The sequence below is a fragment of the Curcuma longa genome, chromosome 5 (assembly GCF_044706935.1).
Source record: "Curcuma longa cultivar G26 ecotype Majalengka, Jawa Barat chromosome 5, ITB_CL_G26_1.1, whole genome shotgun sequence".
NCBI classification, from domain to species: Eukaryota; Viridiplantae; Streptophyta; class Magnoliopsida; order Zingiberales; family Zingiberaceae; genus Curcuma; species Curcuma longa.
Genome location: NC_133865.1, coordinates 8611896 through 8632595, shown reverse-complemented (window position 1 = coordinate 8632595; position 20700 = coordinate 8611896). Strand labels below are relative to the sequence as shown.

The 20700-nt window shown below is 39.8% G+C and overlaps 3 protein-coding genes and 1 pseudogene across 3 annotated transcripts; all 4 read right to left on the bottom strand.

Annotated features, from left to right (window-relative positions):
- Positions 1-1652: 1652 nt before the first annotated feature.
- Positions 1653-4312, bottom strand: LOC141830115 (pyruvate dehydrogenase E1 component subunit alpha-3, chloroplastic-like; annotated as a pseudogene).
- A 356-nt stretch (positions 4313-4668) lies between these two features.
- On the bottom strand, positions 4669-9461 carry LOC141829384 (uncharacterized). The gene is made up of 7 exons (XM_074716842.1): positions 9221-9461; positions 7172-7280; positions 6758-6888; positions 6588-6662; positions 5859-6008; positions 5353-5480; positions 4669-4923 (listed from the first exon to the last, which is right to left on the bottom strand). The coding sequence occupies exons 1-6, from the start codon at positions 9410-9412 to the stop codon at positions 5361-5363; spliced, it is 777 nt and encodes a 258-aa protein (XP_074572943.1). The 5' UTR covers positions 9413-9461; the 3' UTR covers positions 4669-4923; positions 5353-5360.
- Positions 9462-11506: 2045 nt separating this feature from the next.
- On the bottom strand, positions 11507-15677 carry LOC141830010 (uncharacterized). The gene is made up of 7 exons (XM_074717480.1): positions 15515-15677; positions 15393-15424; positions 14177-14274; positions 13986-14068; positions 12076-12153; positions 11897-11992; positions 11507-11796 (listed from the first exon to the last, which is right to left on the bottom strand). Exons 1-7 carry the CDS (start codon positions 15647-15649, stop codon positions 11521-11523), a joined length of 798 nt encoding a protein of 265 aa, XP_074573581.1. The 5' UTR covers positions 15650-15677; the 3' UTR covers positions 11507-11520.
- Positions 15678-15783: 106 nt separating this feature from the next.
- Positions 15784-18932, bottom strand: LOC141828851 (long-chain-alcohol oxidase FAO2-like). The gene is made up of 4 exons (XM_074716235.1): positions 18553-18932; positions 17785-18057; positions 16317-17690; positions 15784-16238 (listed from the first exon to the last, which is right to left on the bottom strand). The coding sequence occupies exons 1-4, from the start codon at positions 18823-18825 to the stop codon at positions 15888-15890; spliced, it is 2271 nt and encodes a 756-aa protein (XP_074572336.1). The 5' UTR covers positions 18826-18932; the 3' UTR covers positions 15784-15887.
- Between the last annotated feature and the right edge of the window lie 1768 nt (positions 18933-20700).

Genomic DNA, 20700 nt, shown 5'->3' with positions numbered 1-20700 from the left:
ATTGCATGATTATATGAACCGATCTACAATGTCCAAGGAACTTAGTCCTTTTGGAGGGATAGACAGAACAGAACTTAGTGCTAACTTGAAGTATGAATGAGTTCACAGTTTGTTCTTGCTGAGCATCTCATTTGGGGTCTCCCTAAGACGTCAACGACTAATAAGAGAAAGAAAGAGCTCGGAAGTCGAGTAGAGATCAAATTTGACGCGCATGCAATGTCAACGTTGAACCCATGTTGACTTTGATTGTAACTAGTCAACGTAGAATAAGTCGAGATCAGTGACTCTGTTGCTTGAGACGGCAGACAATTGACCGAGTCAATGGATGATGTTCGGATTGAATCAAAGTAATTATATATATGTATATATAGTAATGCTGAGTCCACACGGTTCTGTTACCCTCGCGGAACGGAACCGAATCTAGGAAGGAAGGAATCTAGGAAGGAAGGCGGCAAGAAAAGGAAGATTGTTTCTTAATTAAGTAATTAATTAGTTGCAAGTATCCCCCTTCTCCTATAAAAGCCCTCCCCTGTTCTTTGTGCTTTCACGACACAAATCACAAGCTCTAATAATTACTTTCATCGATTCGATCATGACTCTCTCCGGGGCGCAGTGGCTCAGCTCTCTCTTCAGCTCCGACGCCGGCGAGGGCAAGGCGACCATCGGCGGCGGATGGTCGGGAAAGAATAAGGGTTCTGTTAAAGCGGAGGAGAGCGAGAAGTCCGGCGGCGCAGCGGCGGCGAAGGGGAATAGTGGCCGTAACGACAATTTGCAGCATAAGTGGCGGTTTGCTATGGAATTCGACGGCCTTAATTGCTTCGAAACTATTGTTTCCGAGTGATTAATGGATTTGTTAAACAGCTGGTTGTTTTATTAATTTGATTAGCGACGAGTAGAGAGGCTACTGCCTATTCTGTTCTTCTTCTTATTTTTTCTGTGTTTTTTTTTCCTTTTTTATTTTCCGTTTCATAGGACAGAATACCATATATTGGAAGAAACTGTGAATTTTGTAGCTACGACAAATTCTTATCTTTGTTGTTTAACATTATGATAACAAAATTAATAAGAAAAGTCTTCTGTAAACTGTGTTACTTCAAACCAGCTTCTTTAACACTAGTTAATGATGTCTGAAAAGGATTTAAACGCTCAAATATTATAACCATATTATAACTGGAATTCAAGAATAATTTTCACATAATCTCACCAGCAGATAGACAACAGCATGAAGATCTAATCGCATCTCTAACTATCTCTAAAGTTTTGGCATTATCCTGCTCAAAGAAACACAGAACAGTTAGGCAATTAGATTCAAGACAAGGACCTTCATCTTATCCACATCTACAGGATTGAATTGGTCATCATTAATAGTACTTTGGATCTAATTTGCTTACCACTAGATCAAGTAATTGTCGAAAACAAAATGAACACAGTAATCCATATATCGACAAAATTGAGGGAAAAGAGAAAGAAGTTACAGAGCTTTGGATGATCAAAGACTATTTGATTCATGTGCAGTAACCACTACAGTTAATCAAGAAAAATGAGACTATATCAGAGACTCAAAGCACTTGGAGGTTTTGAAACATGACAGACCACATTTTGGTAAGTGATGGAGATAAAGAAAGCTTCAAACATGCAATATACAGCAATTATCACTGATGTAGAGTTAACTGAAATGAACTTTGATAGAATTAGGACGTATTGATCTTTCATAAGGAATCAAACCGTGATGCAAATGGTTTAGACCTGTGCGTTGCCTTCTGTAAATTTAGGGTCCTCGCATCTGTACTTCCCATCAGGCCCAATGCCGAACCGTTTGGGATCGGCAAAAACATTTTCCAGTAGCTAGCTCAGTGGAGGGAGTAGACTTGAATCTGCAAACTCCACAATATCTTCAACGACAGCATCAACCTTTTTCTCAATGTCTTTCAACTCAGCTTCACTTGCAAGTTCCTTATCAAGAATGTATTTCCTTAAGGCTGCTACAGGATCTCTTGCAGCATAACGTGCTTTCTCGTCTGCAAGGGATTTAGTCATTCAAATTGTAGTTGGTCTGAAAATTTCTTAGGAGGCGAAACGCAATAGATTTGCAAGTAATCAACTGAAACTATTTCTAAAGGAGAAGAACTAATGAGTCACAAGTTCAAAATTTCAGTCCAAGTGCAGCAACAGCCTCTATAAAGTGCATACTGTGACAATGTAATATAATCCCAAACTGAAGCTTCCGTTTGGTTACCTTAGAATATATTCGAGATACGGTCCAAAACTTATGGCATAAACATTCAACAAAGAAGATGGCTCATCTTTACAGCATGTTAGAAAAAATAGTTTAATTGAAGTTCTTAAAGTGTCACAAAATCAAATTAACTCTTTGGTGAAACACAAACATTCAAGTTAATGACATTACACCTACAGTTGCATCCAAAAGTGAGTCAAATTGACCCATATCTACAAGAGAAGCTCAAGGCAAATAGGCGGAAGTGAGAAATTTTAGGAAAACAAAAACCTTCATCAATAGGAAAAGAACAGTTCCGATAATGTGATAAAGAAGGCACAATCAGATCAAATATTACAAATAAGCACACACATAAATCAATACTGGATACAAGGAGAACAAGATTTCTTTAATGGAAAAGGAACATAATTACCAATAGAAAGTAAGTCCCCATAATTCTCAACAAGCCCTTGCTCTAAATACCATCAATTTAGTAATTACAAGTTTGAAGCTCTTTTCATTCCAGTATAGTGCAAGAGTAGTTGTAAGTCGAGAAATCAGTGGACAACAAAATTCATATCGGACTCTCAATTTAACTCTAAGATTGCAAACACAAAGTTTTTGAACTCATCTTTCACACATATTTGTTACAGAACCTCACTACTTATCCAGTTAAGCATTCTTTTGAAACATCTAAGAAGTATTATACTAAGTGGGTACTGTTATGCAGGTGCTCATAAAAGTGCATCCACAAATGTAGTGCTCACAAATATGCTCAACAGTTTGTATAGACAAAGAATCCAAACACAGAAAAAAAAGAAAAAAAGAAAGTGGATAAAAAATGCAATGACTATATAGTGTTGCACACAGAAAGGAGAGTAGCAATCTCACCTGGCTTCCAGAGCTCATCAGGATCAGCAAGGGAGTGCCCCCAAAATCAGTATGTCTCACATTCAACAAGCGTGGGTTCTTCGCCCCTTCTCGCCCGTGCAATTGCTTCTATTGCTGCCTCCCGCACCTTCAATACATCCATGCTGTCAACATGCACCCCGGGCATGCCAAACACCGGTCCCTTCTTCCATATCTCTGGTCAGAAGTAGCTCGGAGGTGGGACATTCCTATTGCCCACAGATTGTTTTCGACAACAACCACTATAGGCAGCTTCCATAGCTGAGCCATGTTGAGGCACTCAAAGAATTGGCCACTGTTACATGTTCCATCACCAAAGAAGGTGACGGTAACATCAAGCCCGTTTGGGGTAGGTTCCTTGAGGACCTCGTGGCGGTACTTGGAAGAGAAAGCAGCTCCGGTAGCCACAGGAATGCCTCCTTTTCCGATGAAGGCGAAGCCGCCAAGGAGGTGGTGTTGTGCAGAAAACATGTGCATGGAGCCGCCTTGGCCGTGGCAGCATCCGGTGGCCTTGCCAAAGAGCTCGGCCGTGACAGCGCGAGGCGGTACACCTTTGCTAATGGCGTGGACGTGATCACGGTAAGTGCTCACAACACTGTCCCGGGCCTCAAGGAGCTTGATGAAGCCGGTGGAGACGGCCTCCTGTCCATTGTAGAGGTGGACGAAGCCGAACATCTTGCCCCGGTAGTACATTTGTGCGCACATATCTTCGAAGACGCGCCCCAGAACCATGTCTTCGTACAGCACCAATGCTTCATCCCGGCTCACCACTGCCTGCGATTCAGATCAAACAATGTTAGATCTAAACATGCTCTTCGAAAGGATGTTACTCCAAAACGGAAGAGCACAAAAATCGCACTTGAGAATTCGATAACAAAAAAGATTGGATTTTGAGGTGCATTTCCATGCCAATAATTTCAATAATTTGGTGAATCGTCCAACAAAAAGGGCGACTGAAAATACGTGGCGGAAGAGAGAGTCGTCGAAGGCAGCGAGGGGCTGCTGGGTGCTGTCTACGGCGTCGGAGGGAACGGAGAAGAGAGGCCGGTGGCCGATGGGATGCGGTCTGAGGCCGGCTGAGCTGCGGAGGCACGGAGCGGAGAGGAAGTTGGACGAAGGCTTCTCGGCGGCGGAACGAGCAGCAGGAAGAGAGGGCGAGGGAATTCCGAGGGCGGAGAAAGCCAACATTTTTCTCTTCTTCCTCTGTTGTGTCTCTGCAGCAGCAACTCCGCCGGTGGAGCACGATCGGGACAAGGACGGCGGAGAACGCGAGGGAGGAAGCAATCGGAAGTATCGAATCGACTAGGAGAGGAGCAAAAGCCGACGAACACCAGCCCAAGAACACCTTCAAACACCTTTGTTTTACAGAATTGATTAATCATATACAACATCAATACAATAATCTCATTTTTTTCAATGTTGCCTTTACCATCTTGCAACCTGTTAATTCATAAAAAAAAATTGACGTGCCACATGATTGTTTCTAACAGAATTATTCTTCAAAAGATTTTAACTTAATTATTTAAAAAATTTGAAGGTCAGTATGACAGAGAAGAAAATAATGACAGTTATGGAACTAAACCAAAATATTTATGGTGTTCGCAAACAACACGTGAATGACACAGTATCTTTTTTTAGCAAAAATATATAGTAATATTCGACGAATACAAGCCCTGACAAAGTTTATTGTAAAAGCAGCATGCGATATCTAGTCAGTACCCTGAAGATCTTGCCACACAAGCAAGCGCAACTGACTGGAGTAGGAATCCACCATGCTTCTTCTAGGCAATGCTGAACTCCTGCTTGACATAGAATCCACATCAAACTAACTATAACGGAGAGTTGTATTCTTGGAGTGAATCTTCTTTTCAAAAGAATAAAACCAACCATATCGACTTCTAGGAATCAATGATGGTGGATGAGGTAAAGTTGTAGTGGTGAATCAAAGATCAAGGTCCGCCCAAACAAATTAATAAAGAAATTTTGAATAAATTGAATTTCAGTCTGGTGAATTATGATGACTCTTCAACATCTCTTTTCTTCTTTGATTTTTGTTTGGATCTTATTCTTCAATAGCAATAAACTGACTTATAAATCATGTAAAAACCAAAATGAAAATATCTAAAACTACCTACTCCTTGGGAAAATGTTTCCAAAGTAAATAATAATAATAATAATAATAATAATAAAAAAAAAAAAAAAATAAAAACATCCAGAATAGCAATTACCTGGAACATCATTCATTGTCGGCGGCTCCCTCGAAATTCTTGTATTCCATTTTGAGCTCATGAGTTCCTTGATTGGGTCCTCTCTTGTTGTAGACACAAATCTCATTTAATATCTCTTTCAGGAATTGCTGTTCAATATAGAATATACTACTCAGAAAAACAGCACAATGGGAAGGAGAAACTGAAAAAACATCATTGCTATCATCAAATGTGTTTAGTCGTGCAGACATGTCAAACACAAGATGGATCATCGGAACCATCCATCGTCGTTGATATATTAAAATAATAGCAAGATATAAGGCAAGAGATAGATATTAGCTATCAATTCCCTGTAGGTCTACAACATTATGCAACATGAACTATCTGAAGCACTCTGGATGGATTTTGCTGTGGTCTAGAAAAAATAGATCGGTCAACTGTTACTGACCAAAGAACTGGAGTACCATGTAAGAAGCATTTAGGCTTGGATCTGGATAAAATCATAAAATTATTGAAGTTAGTAGTACCTCAGGTTGGTCAGTCTCTTGAACCAGTTGCTTCAGTGCCCAATTTGGTTGCTTTTCAAAAAGTTTAAAGAGAATGTTCACCAATTCTTGTTTATCCTTGCGTATCCGTTTTGCATCCAATCCTTTGGATGGGGTTAGTTTTTTCTTATCCTGTCAAAGCATCATATGTAAAGGAATGACAACTTTTAGGCATATAAAGTGATCAGAAATTTTTTGTGACAGAAACATTTGAATATAGACAACTGACCCAATGTAGTAATTCGTCCAATGAATCAGATTTTGAAGAAAGAAATTATAGTATGAATGCAAGACAAAAAAGAAAGTAGCAAACGTATTAAAACACAGTCTTCCTGATTTTCTAATGGAAAATAACAGGAATCAGGCAACACAAATAGAATATTGAGTCTCAGGTGTACAGAAAAGAGGAGAAATCACCGTCCAACATTTGTCAAACTCTAAACATGTGATGTGGTAAACGAAAGGTTATATATGAACCAATAAACAAATAAAGAATGGCACATCACCTGTAGAGTATTTGAGTCTCTGGTGTACGAAAGAGAGGAGAAATCACAATCCAACAATTGTTAAAACCCAAACATATGAAATGGTAAACCAAAGCCAATGTAACAATACAATAAACGAATAAGGAATGAAATATCAGATGATGTGGCAAGTAAATAAAACATGAATTATTTTCCAAAGTTAGTTAACACAGAAGAATAAAGCTACCTTTGAACCAGATGGAACTAGACCAACCATACCAGGCATTGGCCTCATTAGCACACCATGATCATTGTCAATTACCTTAAATTTGGCGGGAAAAAAGTAAGGAGTTAGCTTCAAATAAAAAGAAAGGAGTCATAGAATGAGATGACTAGGCAAGAATTAAATGCATGAACCTGGACTTGTCTCGTTTTGACCATAGCTTTGTTTGTCCTTTCACGACACAATTTGCCATAATCCCCAAAATTTTCACTGTGAGGTTCCATGTCAAATTTGTGTTCTACCTTTCCCTCTAGTGAGAACTTTCCTACATTAACAATTATTTTTGTGATGAGACTCAGTCAAATATGCATGCAATGACAGTAGACAAAAAAATGTCACATATGTACGAGCATGCCGCTACTCTATTAGCATGCTTCACTAGTTCCTAATGTTTGCAAATAATTGATTCTAAAAGACGTTAGAGCCCTTGAAAGCAGTAGTACTTTGTAGTGCCACCAGAGAATTTGTATGTAGGGCTTTAGTCCGACAAAAAAAAATGTTATGGGTTTGTGCAAAAAGAACTAAAAGACATGTTAACATATGCTTACCTTGGTTTGATTCAGAAAAAACACACATTGGAACAAAATCTTTGAACATATTCAGCGTGTAACTCTTGGGTGTATTAGCAGAATCAGTTTGAGCCATTTCCATCTTAAACTGCAAAGTGAAACATAAGGTTACTATACAAAGGGCTACAAAAGTTTCCCAGGATGTAGATTACCTACCTAGTTTGGCAATGCCAAAAAAGTCACCATTAATGATCATGGAATCACATGGAAGAAAAACATAAAGAAGAACAAAAAAAAATGACTGAAAGTACTCCGAGGAAAGAGTTTAATCTGATTTTCCCAGTCTACATGTATTGGTGCACAAGTGTGTCCATGCAAGATGCCTGATGAATGGAATCTTTCGGTAACAAATTGACAAGAATAAAAATGGCATACAACATTGTTCAAAATATAAAGAAATAAAGTTGATGAGCAATCCTTACTCCTATGAATCTTAGGAAAAGATGATTAAGAGAAGAAACAATTTTTTTTGGAGACATCAAATCCATTTTAAGACAAAATCTAGACATCATTTGTTCAACAAAATAGAAAAATAAGGATTTTGAACTTGAATATTACTGACCTGGAAAAAATTTATGATAGCCCCTAAATAATTATTGTGGTGAGTTTTAGCACAAAATGCATTATATGATCAACATATCAATGAGATAAAAGAGTGTAATAATTTATTTACTAGTGTTAAGAGAGTTGACACCTTTAGGAGAGCAACAAATGAAATTCCTAGACCTATAAGTTTACACCATGCACTAATTCTAGACATATATCTTTTCATATAATTACTAGATGAACTAATTACTCATATCCAAGATAAGTCTTGTGTCATTCTAATGAAGTCCCACATGGAGAACTATGAGCTAACGAAGAAAGTTATAGTCTAAGATGCATGACCTATTACTAGCTCGAGCGTTGGCATTTTTAGTCAATGGTTGGCATAACAAGTTAGTGGGGCCAATGCTCTCGTTGATGGATTATGAAAATTGGTACCAAAACCAATCTAATCATGCATAATGAGTTGATTGAAAATGATTCCTTACCTGATGGCACTAGCTACCATTGAACTTTAGATGTCACCAATCAGCAATATTTTGGATTGTGAGTTGGACATGGGTCTTGATGAGAAAGTCAAACCCATAAGGCATTGTGACACCTCAATTCACTCTTACATGATGAATTATGGGTTAATGGAGAGTAGTCATAGGCTAAGATGAATAAGAGCAAGTATTTTGGATGGTTGGGCTAAATAAATTAATGAATTAGTCCTCTCATTCAAATTAACAAATAACCTTGGCTCACTGTATTTGGAGATGATATTTTGCAAATTAATGAGAATGTAAAATAAGATAAAGTCCAAACTTGAATTGTGGGGCTCAATCTCCTCTTAGTTATGAGCAATTTGAATATGACTATTTCTTCTCCAACAACCTAGCATACAGTGAGGATAAGTCTAGAGAGATTTTGCAATCAAAAGAGATTTGTACACCTATACCTTCAATTTATTATAAGGATCCACGTTAATTGCATTCCGCTTGTTATGATCATGAATACAAATTTAAAAACAAACTGCATATGAATTAGTGTGATTTTGCAATCAAATGAGATTTCTACATGTGTGCCTTCAATTTGTTTCAGTGATCCATGATCACTGCAGTATTCTTGTTATGACTACGAATATCAATTAAATTATTGTTCTCGTGAATTTATTGTAGATTTTCAGATTATCTTACACACCTCCCCTTTTCATAAGTTCTGTGCGGTAAATTCTTTGTCGTTAAGTTACTCAACTATAAGGATGGTTCTGTTCTTATAAATGGAACAAAGAAAGAAACGCTAATTTATAAAACTGCAACTGCTGATTACAATTCCTTGTGCTAATTTCAAGACAATGTAAATCGGGAAACCTAATTCCAGACGGCAAAAAAAAAATTGAATTTTTTCAGAACCCTAGTCCCAGGCGGCGTGCTAAGCACCACACGAAGGGCAAAAAAATTAGGGGGAAGTGATACATATAGTGGAAATTTACTTACTTACCTGGAGTGAGGAGGGATCGTCAGGATGGAGGGGGTCGAGGGAGAGGACGACCTTAGCAACGACAGGGTTGGGGGAGGTGGAGGAGCCGGCGGCGGACGCTTGCCACGACCTCGACACGACTGGTGGGCACTTCATCAGCCACACCGATCGCTCCGCCCTCCCAGTCTCCAGCGGGATCCTGCCATCCTCCATCGATCTGTCGCCGCAATCGGGGTGGTGGCCGCGATGAGCCGCGATGAACGCCTCGATTCGGGGCTAACCCATTAAATAGTGTGCAAATATCCTTCCCATAATATCGACAAAATAATTAATTTACATTAGAATTGAAATTATGAAGAAAATAATTAATATAAATACAATGATAAATTAGAATTTAATTTTACTTATAAATCTACATTTAAAGTGCAATGTGAAAATTAAATTAAATGCAACGTGTGTGTGTATATATATATATAGTTTTATTAGCAAGAATCATAAGAGACTATGGTTTAAAATAGCCTTCAAAAGTTAGAGTTGAAATCTAGATTTTATTCATGATTCTCGTCATAATCTATGATTTTTTGTCGGTCAAAAAAAAACTATTTAATTGAATAAAACAACTTTAAATTGATTAATAAATAAATAGTATATAACAATCCTTATCCATCAATTCGGTATGAATAAAACATATAATAAATCTTTTCCATTCACATGCCATTATATGTCAATGTGCTCACACAACTGTTAATTTTTTTGTTTCATAATTGAGTTGGTTATGATTGGACAGACTTTTCGAAATGGAGAAAGATCGAATTGATAAAGCTAAGTCAATATCTTTTTTGTAGTGGTCAACTATAGTTTTTCAATTTATCTCCTCATAAATAGTCGTAGGATCGATCGTGTAAAACTACTAGGATGATAAATACCACCTTTGCTGAAATGATTCCGTCCTAATCTAACTGAAATGCATACATATGTAACCCAAGGAAAATCCTATGAACATATTTTTCCACTGGATAATTTCCGACGAAATCTTTAACTTTTGAGTTGGATGTGCACAATCGGCCGGAAATTAACGACGGCGGCCGGGGGGCTCCTCCAAAAGAAGGAAGGAAGACAACTCTCTCACATGACCTCCAAGGGCTCCTCCGGGACTCCGGGGCCCTTGTCGCCGTTGGCCGCCGCCGACCGCTTGAAGAACTCGATGCAGTCTTCCACGGCCTCGCTGCGGTACGAGTCGGGCGCCAGCCGGAGACGCTGCCGTGCGGCCGCCGCCTCCTCCGGCATCTCTCGTCGCCGGGCGGCGCGGCGCGCGGTGGCGCCCTTGGAGACGGCCGACAGCATCATGAGCTTGAACACCGCCTCCCGGAAGCGCTCCAGGATGGACGCCGGCGCCGGCGCCGGCGAAGGCTTCCGCCATAGCCGCGGCATGCACTGCGAGGCGTGTCTTCTTCCGTACTCGCTCTCTTCCGTCTGCATTTCGTCTCGCTTCGGCAATGCTATCTCATGCCGGCCATCAGAGATATATATATATATATATATAAAGGTAAAAATTAAGTGAAGTAATTAGTTATCTTATCGGTTAATTAGATTAGAAGGAATTTGAATAAAAACTTAAACTGTCTCACTAACAATTTGGAAGAGGTGATTAACTAATTGAATCATATGGAAATTAATTTAATGCGATTAGGTTTGCCAGTAATAAAAGAAGTACAAATTGTTGAACAATCTAAGGGAATGGTGAGTTGAATAAGGGGATTATTAATCCTCACTCTTATCATTGCACATGATTCTCATATGATACCACATGACATTTGCCTATCGAACCGGTGGTGGGAAACGCTAGCTAATTATGATTTGAATATACATTTTATGATTGATTGATAAAGAAAATTAAGAAGACATCAGTGGACGGCGAGTCACATGGGCGCACGTGCAAGTCTCATGGTAATGCCCAACAGCCCAAGTCAAATAAGATTGTTGATTCCTTTCCACCCACCAAATAAACACACTCTAAATCATGCATATTAACTTAAAGGTTTTGTACTATTTCAGCAGGTTAAAAGAGATTGGAAAAAAGAAAGAAATTAAGTTCACTATGACTTAACAATCAACAAAGAAATGCACTTGCACTACGTATATTCAGTAACTATTACCCTACGCTATCCCATTGGGAGTTGGGACACAGATTTCCCAGACAATCATTAGGAGCCAGAACACATTTAGTTAAAAATCGAGGTGCAAAGAGATGGAGATCTTCGGACTAACCTCCCTGTCATTTTATTCTTCGATTCATCTTCTGCTCTAAAATCAACCGTCCCTTACATGCCACTGTCGACGTCGAACCCAGATCCGGTCCAGCCAGACCCGGATCCTCTTCCCTTTGACAAGAGCATGTTGCCCTTTGCTCTTCCAGAGTTAATGACTCTCTTCTTATCTTTCGCTTCAGTAACTAGTTGATTCTTTGCGTCGGATGATGCTGGCCCGCTGCTACTAGCTGCAGCATTTGCATCGGGAAGTCTAGAGGGTGTTGATTGATTCGCTGCAGTTGGGAGCCCTACGGCATTACTAGGTGTCTGCTGCATCATTTTTCCATCCTGGCAATCATCATGAAGGGAAATTCAAAAAACCGATGCATTCTAATGAGGATGCTCTTGAAATGTAGAAAATCATGAAGGGTCAGGAACGGAGCCATACTGGAGCATCAGAAGAAATTCTGCTGGGGTTGAGAGCTTCCAATCGTCTTTTTAGCTCCTCCAATCTTAAAAACTGAGTGCTGGTGCTTTCTTGGACCTATTCATTGTGCATCAAGATGATTCAAAAAAAGAATAGTTGAAGCAAATATGCCGATCTGAACTAGAAAGAATAAACAGTACCAGCTGGTTCAGATCATCACAAAGCTTCAGCTTGATTGCCTCCTCGTCTTTAACAGTTTGAGCTGCAGCTTCCCAAGCCTAAGATGCTGAAATTAGTTTATCCTTGAAGGATGTTTAATACTAGAAAGTAACGATGAGAAACCTTCCCGTCTTTTAAGTGCTAGTTAACTCTCAACATTGGAAATTTCTAAACAGTTAACTATCAAATGAGCATGAACACTGGAGCCAGAAAATGAAAATGGAACTGCATGAAACCTCTGGAACCAGCAATAATCAATATTGAGGTCAATTAAAATGATAGGTTTTGAACTACATATTCCTTTGACTTTCTAACAAATCTGGCCATTTTATCTACATAGTTGGACTACTAAAGATACAAATTAACAATCCCGATTAAGTTGTATTGTTTCCTCTTCAGATGAAATGTTATAGCTATCATGACTCCCAAGTCGGAAGTAAAATTAACTAATACTATGACTGCTCATCATCAAAGGAGACTCCTTAGCACCATTCTCTCCTTCCTCAACGGTAGCAAACCTCCAAAGATCTTAGAACGTTTCTGCAGGATGGCATAGGAGATCATTGGTGATGGAGTAATAATGCTAAAAGTTCGCAGATGAGACATTATTCTGCAAGGACAACTATATTGTGAGTAGGCACGATATAAGATTGGCATCAAGGTCCTAACTAGTGAATAGTGTCCTTACAGCAGTGCCTTCTTATATTTCAAATGGACAACATACCAAAATGGATCATATAGGAAACAGATCAAACCAGGAATTCCCTTGGATAGGTTAATAAACTGCCCAAGGTACCGACTGCTTGGTGGCTTGGTCCCAGCTATCCAGTGCCAAAGATGAAGGTAGGCTATGTATCAAAGACATTCACACTCACAATGTCGTGAAGATTAGCTCCAGATAGTAGCATGGCACGGGCAGAGATAGTAGTCACACTCCATCCTTGCTCCAGGAGGTACCAATTGACTGCATCTCAACCAACTGATTCCTGGCTATGGATTATCAAACAAACCATTATCGGTAGAGATGCACCATCATGTCATACAATTCTGCAGATTTGAGATGCAATCAGAAAAGATGACCAGGTTTGGTTGTGGAAAATAGTGCCAACAGTTCAGAGAATTGACATTACTGAACTACAACACTTGCTTATCGCGATTAACCCACATAATGTCAACCAGATCTGACTGCATAGGAAGGCTCAGCAAGTGGCATATTTGAGCTTGTGAGCTCCAGAGTTATGGTCGATGACAGGAACAGTACGAGTAAACCAAATGGTCAGGGTTCATACAACTGCAGAAAAAACATAATCCAGATAACCAATGTGGACTATGTAACTCTGCCATAGAAACTGATAGCCAACATGCTAGAGCTTTTCCTTTTGCAAGATATGGAAGCAGCAGAACTACAATACCAGCTAAAGACCTGCAAAATATATTATTAGCTAATGACAGATTCTAGGTGTTCACTCATCCCTATTTTTTTGTAACTAATATTATCTATTATATGACCAGAAAAATTTCCTTCCCAGGAAAAGACTGCTATTAAAGTAAATCTAATCATAGACCCTGGATGTTTAGCAGATAATTGAAATTTGTGGCTGTTAAACATTAAAAAAGACAGTTAATAGAAGGAATCATTAAACCAAAGTTTTTCTAGAAATTATTGGCAACCACCTTGATCCCAATGAAGATAAAAAGTAAATTATATATAATACAAGACACACTAAGGCCCTAAATAAAAGAATTGACAGGGGCACAAAAATCATCCTATTCTCTGCCTGAATTTGATTAGTCAACATAATCTACCATGAAAATAGAACACTCACATAGGCAGATTAGTTTAATAAGCAAGAAGCACAATTACAAGTGTTGCACTTCAGTTGAAACTAACCTTTTTTGCTTGTTCTTCCTGATGTTTAGCGGCATGTATCTTCTCAGTAGATAATTCAATCTTCTTGCGCAAATGCTCAAGTGCTTAAGGACAACAATTTCAAGCAATAAAACATACAAGAAGACTTAATTTAGAAGCTAAGTTACAAGAATGAATAACTCCTGTCCTAGATAATCTGGAAATGAAAAAACCTGCTTTCTTTGGCCCAGCTGTAAGTTTCAACTCCAAAGTAAGACTCTCAAATTCACGTTCTACTTCTCGTATCTTTGAATAGTTTTCTTGGATATACCTGAGAAATAAAACAAATGTTTAACCACAGCAGGGCCCTCCAAGAAATTTACTGAAGAAACAGAGAAGTAATACTGAAAGGGTTGCTTCATTGAAAACACAAATGCAAGACAAACTCATGTCTAAGATAAAATATGTCAGGAACACCTGACATGTCGAACTACTAGTCTTCAGGGTAGCCTCAATTGATTTAGTGGAAGATTAGGAGACTGAAAAATTTGTACATTTTCAAAATGGCACTCATGTTTGTTTAATTTTAACCATTGATTAACAATATGAAACTAGGAATCATCCTATGCATAACACGCAGCATATCATTCATTTGAAAGGATCTAAAAGCAGTACTATTTACAAAGGCATTACCAAGTATCATATGTTGCATATCATCAATTCAAGAGGCCTTCAGTTCATTGTTTTTCAGAAAACTACATTCAAAACAAAATTCCTAGAATATGTGAGTTATCCAATACTTTAATTGTCACCCACAAGGTGACATTTAAACTGTGTCACCCACAAGTATTCAGTTGACCTTTTGAATCGTCTTAAAGGTTATAATATATTCATCTTAGCAGAGCAGAGGTTATCATCAATTCATCTTGAATCCTTAAACACTGACACACATAACCTGACAATTCCAAATGTGGCCTATCTACCTTGAATGTTAATAAAATAAGAAAACCAATATATCAAAAAAAAAGAAGGGAAAAAAAGCAAAAATTCCACATTCCCATTGTCTAATCTGAAGTTACCCAAATTCGCATTGACTTTTAGATTACTCTAGACAAACAAATATTTGAGTTCTATTCATTCCCCAAATGTTCATAACCCCTTTTCACCAGCCAAAACTTCAACAGCACATAAAGTGGCAACCCTTAATTACCTCCAATTGCTGAACTTAAAAATTTTCCTCCCAAGACTTTAACTTCCTCAACAAAGTTCTATCAACTCCCTATTTGACCTCGGACGAAAGACCTACAAAAATGCCTCAATTTTTTGTCCTTCCTGCTAGAATCTAAATCACATTCCTTGAAAATTCCTCCACAATTATGAAATCGATTGAAAAGACAACCAATCTTCTGGAACGTAAAGGTTTAAAGAAATGTTTCAGATTCAGGATACCTCTTCAACTGGAGCTTCTCTGCCTCAATGATCTGTAATGTTAGCAATCTTGAGCATCGAGGATTGTCAAATCAAGATCAATCGATGAGATGAAGATAAATCTGAAGGAAAATATAGGATACCCTCTCGGTGTAGGCAATAACGGGGGACTCTCTGGCTATGCCGTCGGGTCCGATCTCAATCAGCAGAGAAGGGTGAGGGGCGGCAGTAGGAAGAGGAGGAGATGCCATTGGATCTGGAGGCGGAAGAGACGCCATGGATTTGATTTGGTTTCGAGGCGTGTGCAGCGAAGCGAAGGGTCGTCGTTTTCTCCTCAGTGGAGCACTCGAGATCCAATTATTTTATTTTATTTATTTATTTAAATAAAATTACTTTTTTTTCTCCCCTCCGAGTTTAGAATATTACATTTACTTTTGCTTATTGCTCACTTATTAATTCAAGGGTAAATATTTAAACAAAGGCAAATATTTTGATTTTTCATACAAGATTCCATTATTATTCATGATTCCCCTTCAACTGCTCCGCGATCCTCTTCGAGATGCAGTAAGATACGGATTGAATAGTGATCATCGGATTCACCCCGATCGCCGTCGGAATCACACTCCCGTCGCACACAAACAACCCCGCCGCCTCCCAACTCTCCCCCTTCTCATCCACCCCTCCGTCGTCCTCCGTCGCCCCCATCCTGCAACTCCCCATCTGATGCGCCGAGCTCAACATGCTCCAAACTTCCTCCCTCGCGATCGGCCCGCTGGCGACGCCCACCGTGTCTAAGAACTCCTCCAGCTCTTCTTCCTTCACCCCCTTGCACTTCATCTTTTGCCCGTCGCTTCTATGCGTCCCGACCTGTTAAACCAAAATTTGATCTTTAGAATTTATGTTTTATCAACATTTGATCTTTTGATCGACTACGGTTTTAATTACCTCGACGGCGCCGGCGGCGACCAAGATTCTAAGAGCAGTCCTTAAACCTCCCTTTAGGTTCTCCTTGTCGGGCTCGTTCAGTTCGTACGTGATTCGCTTCTCCGCTTGGATTTCTCCCGAGCCGCGATCTCGAACGAGGGCGAAGAGGTGCGCGGTGCGACCGTAGCGCAGCATGCTCTGTTTCATGGCTTGGCCCGATACCCACGGGAACACGGTGGCGAACGACGCAGGCCCAAGAGCCGGCGTCTCCACGATCACTCCTGGCTTCACCTTGTGCAGCGACGTGATGATCCCGCCTTCGAAGATCTTGCCTTTGAGATCGGATACAGATTCCGGGAAGTAACCCCAAGCGAGCGCCACCGGGTGGAGGTGAAGGTTTTTGCCGATGTGGCGATTGGTGAGACCGCTCGCCGACATTAATGGCGGCGTGGAGAGGGCCCCGCAGGCCGCGATCGTCACCTTAGCTTTGAATTTGAGAGTTTTGGTGATGGCCTCGTTCATGCTCGCCGCTATCAATCCCAAACATCTCTTCTTCTTGTTCCCTTTCTTGCCCTTTTCAAGGATGAATCGCTCGGCTTTGCATGCAGAGACGACGACTGCGCCGTGGTTGACGGCGTCGACCAGCCAAGTCGTGTCTGTGCCGCGCTTCTCGCCGGCCCTGCAACCGTAGCAGCAGCTGCCGCAGAAGTGATCGCTCGGCGAGTTCCTTGCCACCGGAACGACTTCGAGACCGAGATTTTTACATCCTTTTCGAAGAACTTGATTCTGGAATCCCTCACGGACGCAGTTCTCCGTGACGCCGAGCCTCTCACAAACGGCGTCCATGGTGGACTCGTACTCTGCGCTCGCGAACAGAGGAAGCTGGCGCTCCTCCGCCCACTCCCTGAGCACGGCCGGCGGCGTCCGGATGCAGGCGGACCAGTTCACCGCCGTGCCACCCCCCACCGTCGATCCGGCCAAAAGCATCACGTTCCCCTCGTCGGAGCTCATGATTCCACCGGACTCGTACAACTGCGCCGTGGAAGGACCTTCAAGGCCGGTGTAATCCTTTGACGTGTAGTACTCGCCTTTCTCAATCACCACGACCTTGTGGCCGGCCCCTGCGAGAACCGCTGCCGCGACGCCGCCTCCGCAACCGGAACCCACGATGACTGCGTCGCACTCGACTGTGAGATCGTGGGGGGATTCAGTGACTTTTAAACCCTTTTGGATAAGAGATTGAAGGAGAGAGGAGTCTGTTTTGTGCATGGTTTCTATGATTCCTTTCTCCAGCGGCCTCTCCGTCTCAGATTCTACTGATGATTTCTCAGATGAGACATTAACATTGCTGTATCCAATTGCATTCCATGTTAGATTCTGCGAGTCTTCATCAATCTGTAGATATCAAAAACTGATCATTATGCATGCACAACTATCAATCAAATCCGGACTATCTTAAACAAAAAAAAATTGCGGAATTAATGAGTACCAGAGAGTAGAAGGTGAAATGGCTGAAGGTCTTGAGAAGAACGAAGACCATTCTAAGAAATGTAAGATGCTTCTGCCTGTTCCATTTCTTCAGGACTTGTTCTCTATTTTCTGAAGTCATTTCTGAGAACTTTTGGATGAAGGGGAAACTGGAACTCAAGCACAGAGTTCCACAGAGGAGTAGTGTTCCCAGTCTCGTAGCAAGGAGAAAGAGAACCAGCTTAACCAGCACAATGGCCTTCGCTTGGCTTCTCTTCACCAGGAGCTCTGCAACCTGCACCTCCCACACAATCAACAGCGATCAATCTGAACTAAGAATTTAACACTAAAGAACAAAGAAAATGGTTAAAATCAATGAGTTTCAGTTCGAATAAATGTAGACAGAAATCAAGTTGCAGCTGGCGTTAATAGTCAAAGAGAAGAGAGCAAACAAAACAGAAGAAAAAAAAAGTGTGCGTATTTAACACTAAAGAACAAAGAAAACAACGAACTCAGAGGAAGACAAGTTGGTAATAGAAAATACAAGTTTTTGATTAAAAAAAAGAAACTGTTAAGAAATAATAATTAAAAAAGTGAGAATGGTCAAAGTTTATGAAAGAGAAAGAGAGATTATCACGGAAAAGATCGTTTAGAAACTGTTAAACACTGTTGGATATAAAAATATATTGATCTATGTAGAACAGAGAGCTGAAGAACAACGGAAATATCGTGCTCTATTTCCATAGACAATATACAGTACAGATGATGATGAAGAAGAAGAATTAAGGACCTCGTCTGGGACAGGGGCGTCGCCGCCGGAGGCATAGCAGAAGGCCTCGATCGACTTCCGACGGCCTTGTTCCTCTTTGACCTCTTTGCCTCCGGCGACGACGTGCTCGGCGGCCTTCTCCGGATCCATGGGAGGGATGAGGGCCTCGCAAATCGCAGAAAGCACCCCCACCTGCGCCGCCGAGAAGCCGTGGTGGTAGCCTCCCTTCCGCGGCCCTCCCTTCAGAAGCGGGTTGCCGGCGCCTCCTTCCCTCTTCTCCTCCATCCTCGCCATCGAATAGAAGACTTGTTAATTCTCTTATTTATCATGAGGGACGTCTTGTTCCTTGTTATATGTAGAAAGACTCTTCTTCTCCGTCTTCTTCCTTCCTTGATGGCGGACTTCTCCGGGAAGTTCATTAAAATATTATATTATAGAGCACATTACTATAGTTGATTAGTCATCAAATGACTATATTTTATTTATTATATGCATAATTAAACTTCTAATAAATTACATACTGACAAAATCAAACGTGATCCAGCTAAATTTAATCGATACTTTAAACTAGATAAAATTAATTAGGAAGTGCCAATTTAACTAAACACTCCAAATAATAGATTTTATGTGATATTTTTTACCACAATTCAGGTGTAGAAGATTGTAATTAAGTAGACTTTTCCATCTTTTCTCTATGGCTAAGGATTTAATGATATGGAAATAAATGTGCGCATTTTATTATTATTTTTTTATCTTCGAATACTCTCTCACGCTTTATTATTATTTTATGACGGTGAGGTCGGTCACTAAAAAAAATTTACCCACTACAGTTTTGTTTGAAGTGTCTTATCCCAAGTGGTAAGCATGGAGACGTGTATTGCTTGAGGTTCCAGATTCGAGTCTTCTTAGCAACATGTATTTATTGACTGAGGTGCCGTAACGATTTAAGTCTTAGCAACATATATTTTTTGGCTGAGGTGCTGTTTTGGTAGTAGACTCTTATCAATATAGTGGTATCGTGCCTTCAAAAATCCCTCAGGGAGTTTTTTGATATGAGGTCGTTTCGGCGGTGGAGTCGGTCACTATAAAAAGTTTTTTTTATCCCCGAGACATGGTGCCGCGGTAGGACATTCAGGTTGTCACCCAGGCACTCGCGGTTCGATCCCTAGCTACGACGTATTTGTAGGAATATATTGGGTGTCTGGACTGGCCGCTGCGTGCACTTCCTGATTTACCATGGTAGCCGATGGGAAACTTTCATGGGATCAGACTGATCACCCTCAGCGATAATCAATGAGGTTAACTAGAATTTATCATTATTTTATAATAAAGAATATATTTATCGACCACAAATTGGGCCGCACTGGCCCATTTTGTTCTAAGAATATCCACGGGTCGGGCTTAATTAATATATATATTTTTTATTTAAAAAAATGTTAAATTGAACAAGGTTGGAATGCACATATATATCCATAATTTGATTGCTTAATAAAAAAAACAACCTTTTGATTTTTATTATATATTATTATTATTATTTGAGAACATGATCGATTTAACATGAAGCTGATTTGGACTCATCCTTAATTTCAAATATTCATTAAAAAAGTAATGATCTTGCTTTCTTTACACTTAATGTTTGTTTAAAGTTTTAACATCAAGTTTAGTGGATAGAATCCATGATTTTGATAAGTATTATTAATCAAAATATACATTTTTTATGGGAAAAAAAATATTTCTATAAGAATCCTTAACTAAATAAATGAATGAAAATGACCTTGTGCCTGACTAAAAAAAAATCTATGGTGGCACGGCAACATCGATCCAACTCGGAGAGGGTGACCCAAGCTTGCTTGCTTGCTTGAGATTAAGGTGTTCTTTAATTTGGCACCATTTGCCTATGTTATCTCGATATATATGAATAAATACTTAATATATCATACTTTAATATTCGAGTATCAATCTATTTTTTTGATAAGATAGTTAGTTTACTACCAATGAGAGTATTGTGTTTTATTTATTTTTTTAGAAACAAAATCAAAGTACAAATTTGAGTAAAAACAAAGCACAAAATAAATAAAATAGACATTTCTATTTATTAATTCTTAAACCAAGTTTGTAGATGCACAGCTAAGTTGAGTTGTAAGTTTAGAAGTCAGCACCTATATATAA

What these genes read in the sequence shown, in the direction of transcription:
- LOC141829384 (XM_074716842.1), bottom strand. Translation starts at nt 9,412, where the DNA reads ATGGAGGATGGCAGGATCCCGCTGGAGACTGGGAGGGCGGAGCGATCG. An exon ending in ACGATCCCTCCTCACTCCAG is followed by an intron (nt 7,281 to 9,220) that starts GTAAGTAAGTAA and finishes TTCACTTTGCAG; the next exon opens with TTTAAGATGGAAATGGCTCA. An exon ending in TAGTTCCATCTGGTTCAAAG is followed by an intron (nt 6,009 to 6,587) that starts GTAGCTTTATTC and finishes ATGCTTTGACAG; the next exon opens with GATAAGAAAAAACTAACCCC.
- LOC141830010 (XM_074717480.1), bottom strand. Translation starts at nt 15,649, where the DNA reads ATGGCGTCTCTTCCGCCTCCAGATCCAATGGCATCTCCTCCTCTTCCT. An exon ending in AGCTGGGCCAAAGAAAGCAG is followed by an intron (nt 14,069 to 14,176) that starts GTTTTTTCATTT and finishes GTTGTCCTTAAG; the next exon opens with CACTTGAGCATTTGCGCAAG. An exon ending in GTGATGATCTGAACCAGCTG is followed by an intron (nt 11,993 to 12,075) that starts GTACTGTTTATT and finishes CACAATGAATAG; the next exon opens with GTCCAAGAAAGCACCAGCAC.
- LOC141828851 (XM_074716235.1), bottom strand. Translation starts at nt 18,825, where the DNA reads ATGGCGAGGATGGAGGAGAAGAGGGAAGGAGGCGCCGGCAACCCGCTT. An exon ending in ACGCCCCTGTCCCAGACGAG is followed by an intron (nt 18,058 to 18,552) that starts GTCCTTAATTCT and finishes TGGGAGGTGCAG; the next exon opens with GTTGCAGAGCTCCTGGTGAA. An exon ending in TCGCCGCCGGCGCCGTCGAG is followed by an intron (nt 16,239 to 16,316) that starts GTAATTAAAACC and finishes TTGGTTTAACAG; the next exon opens with GTCGGGACGCATAGAAGCGA.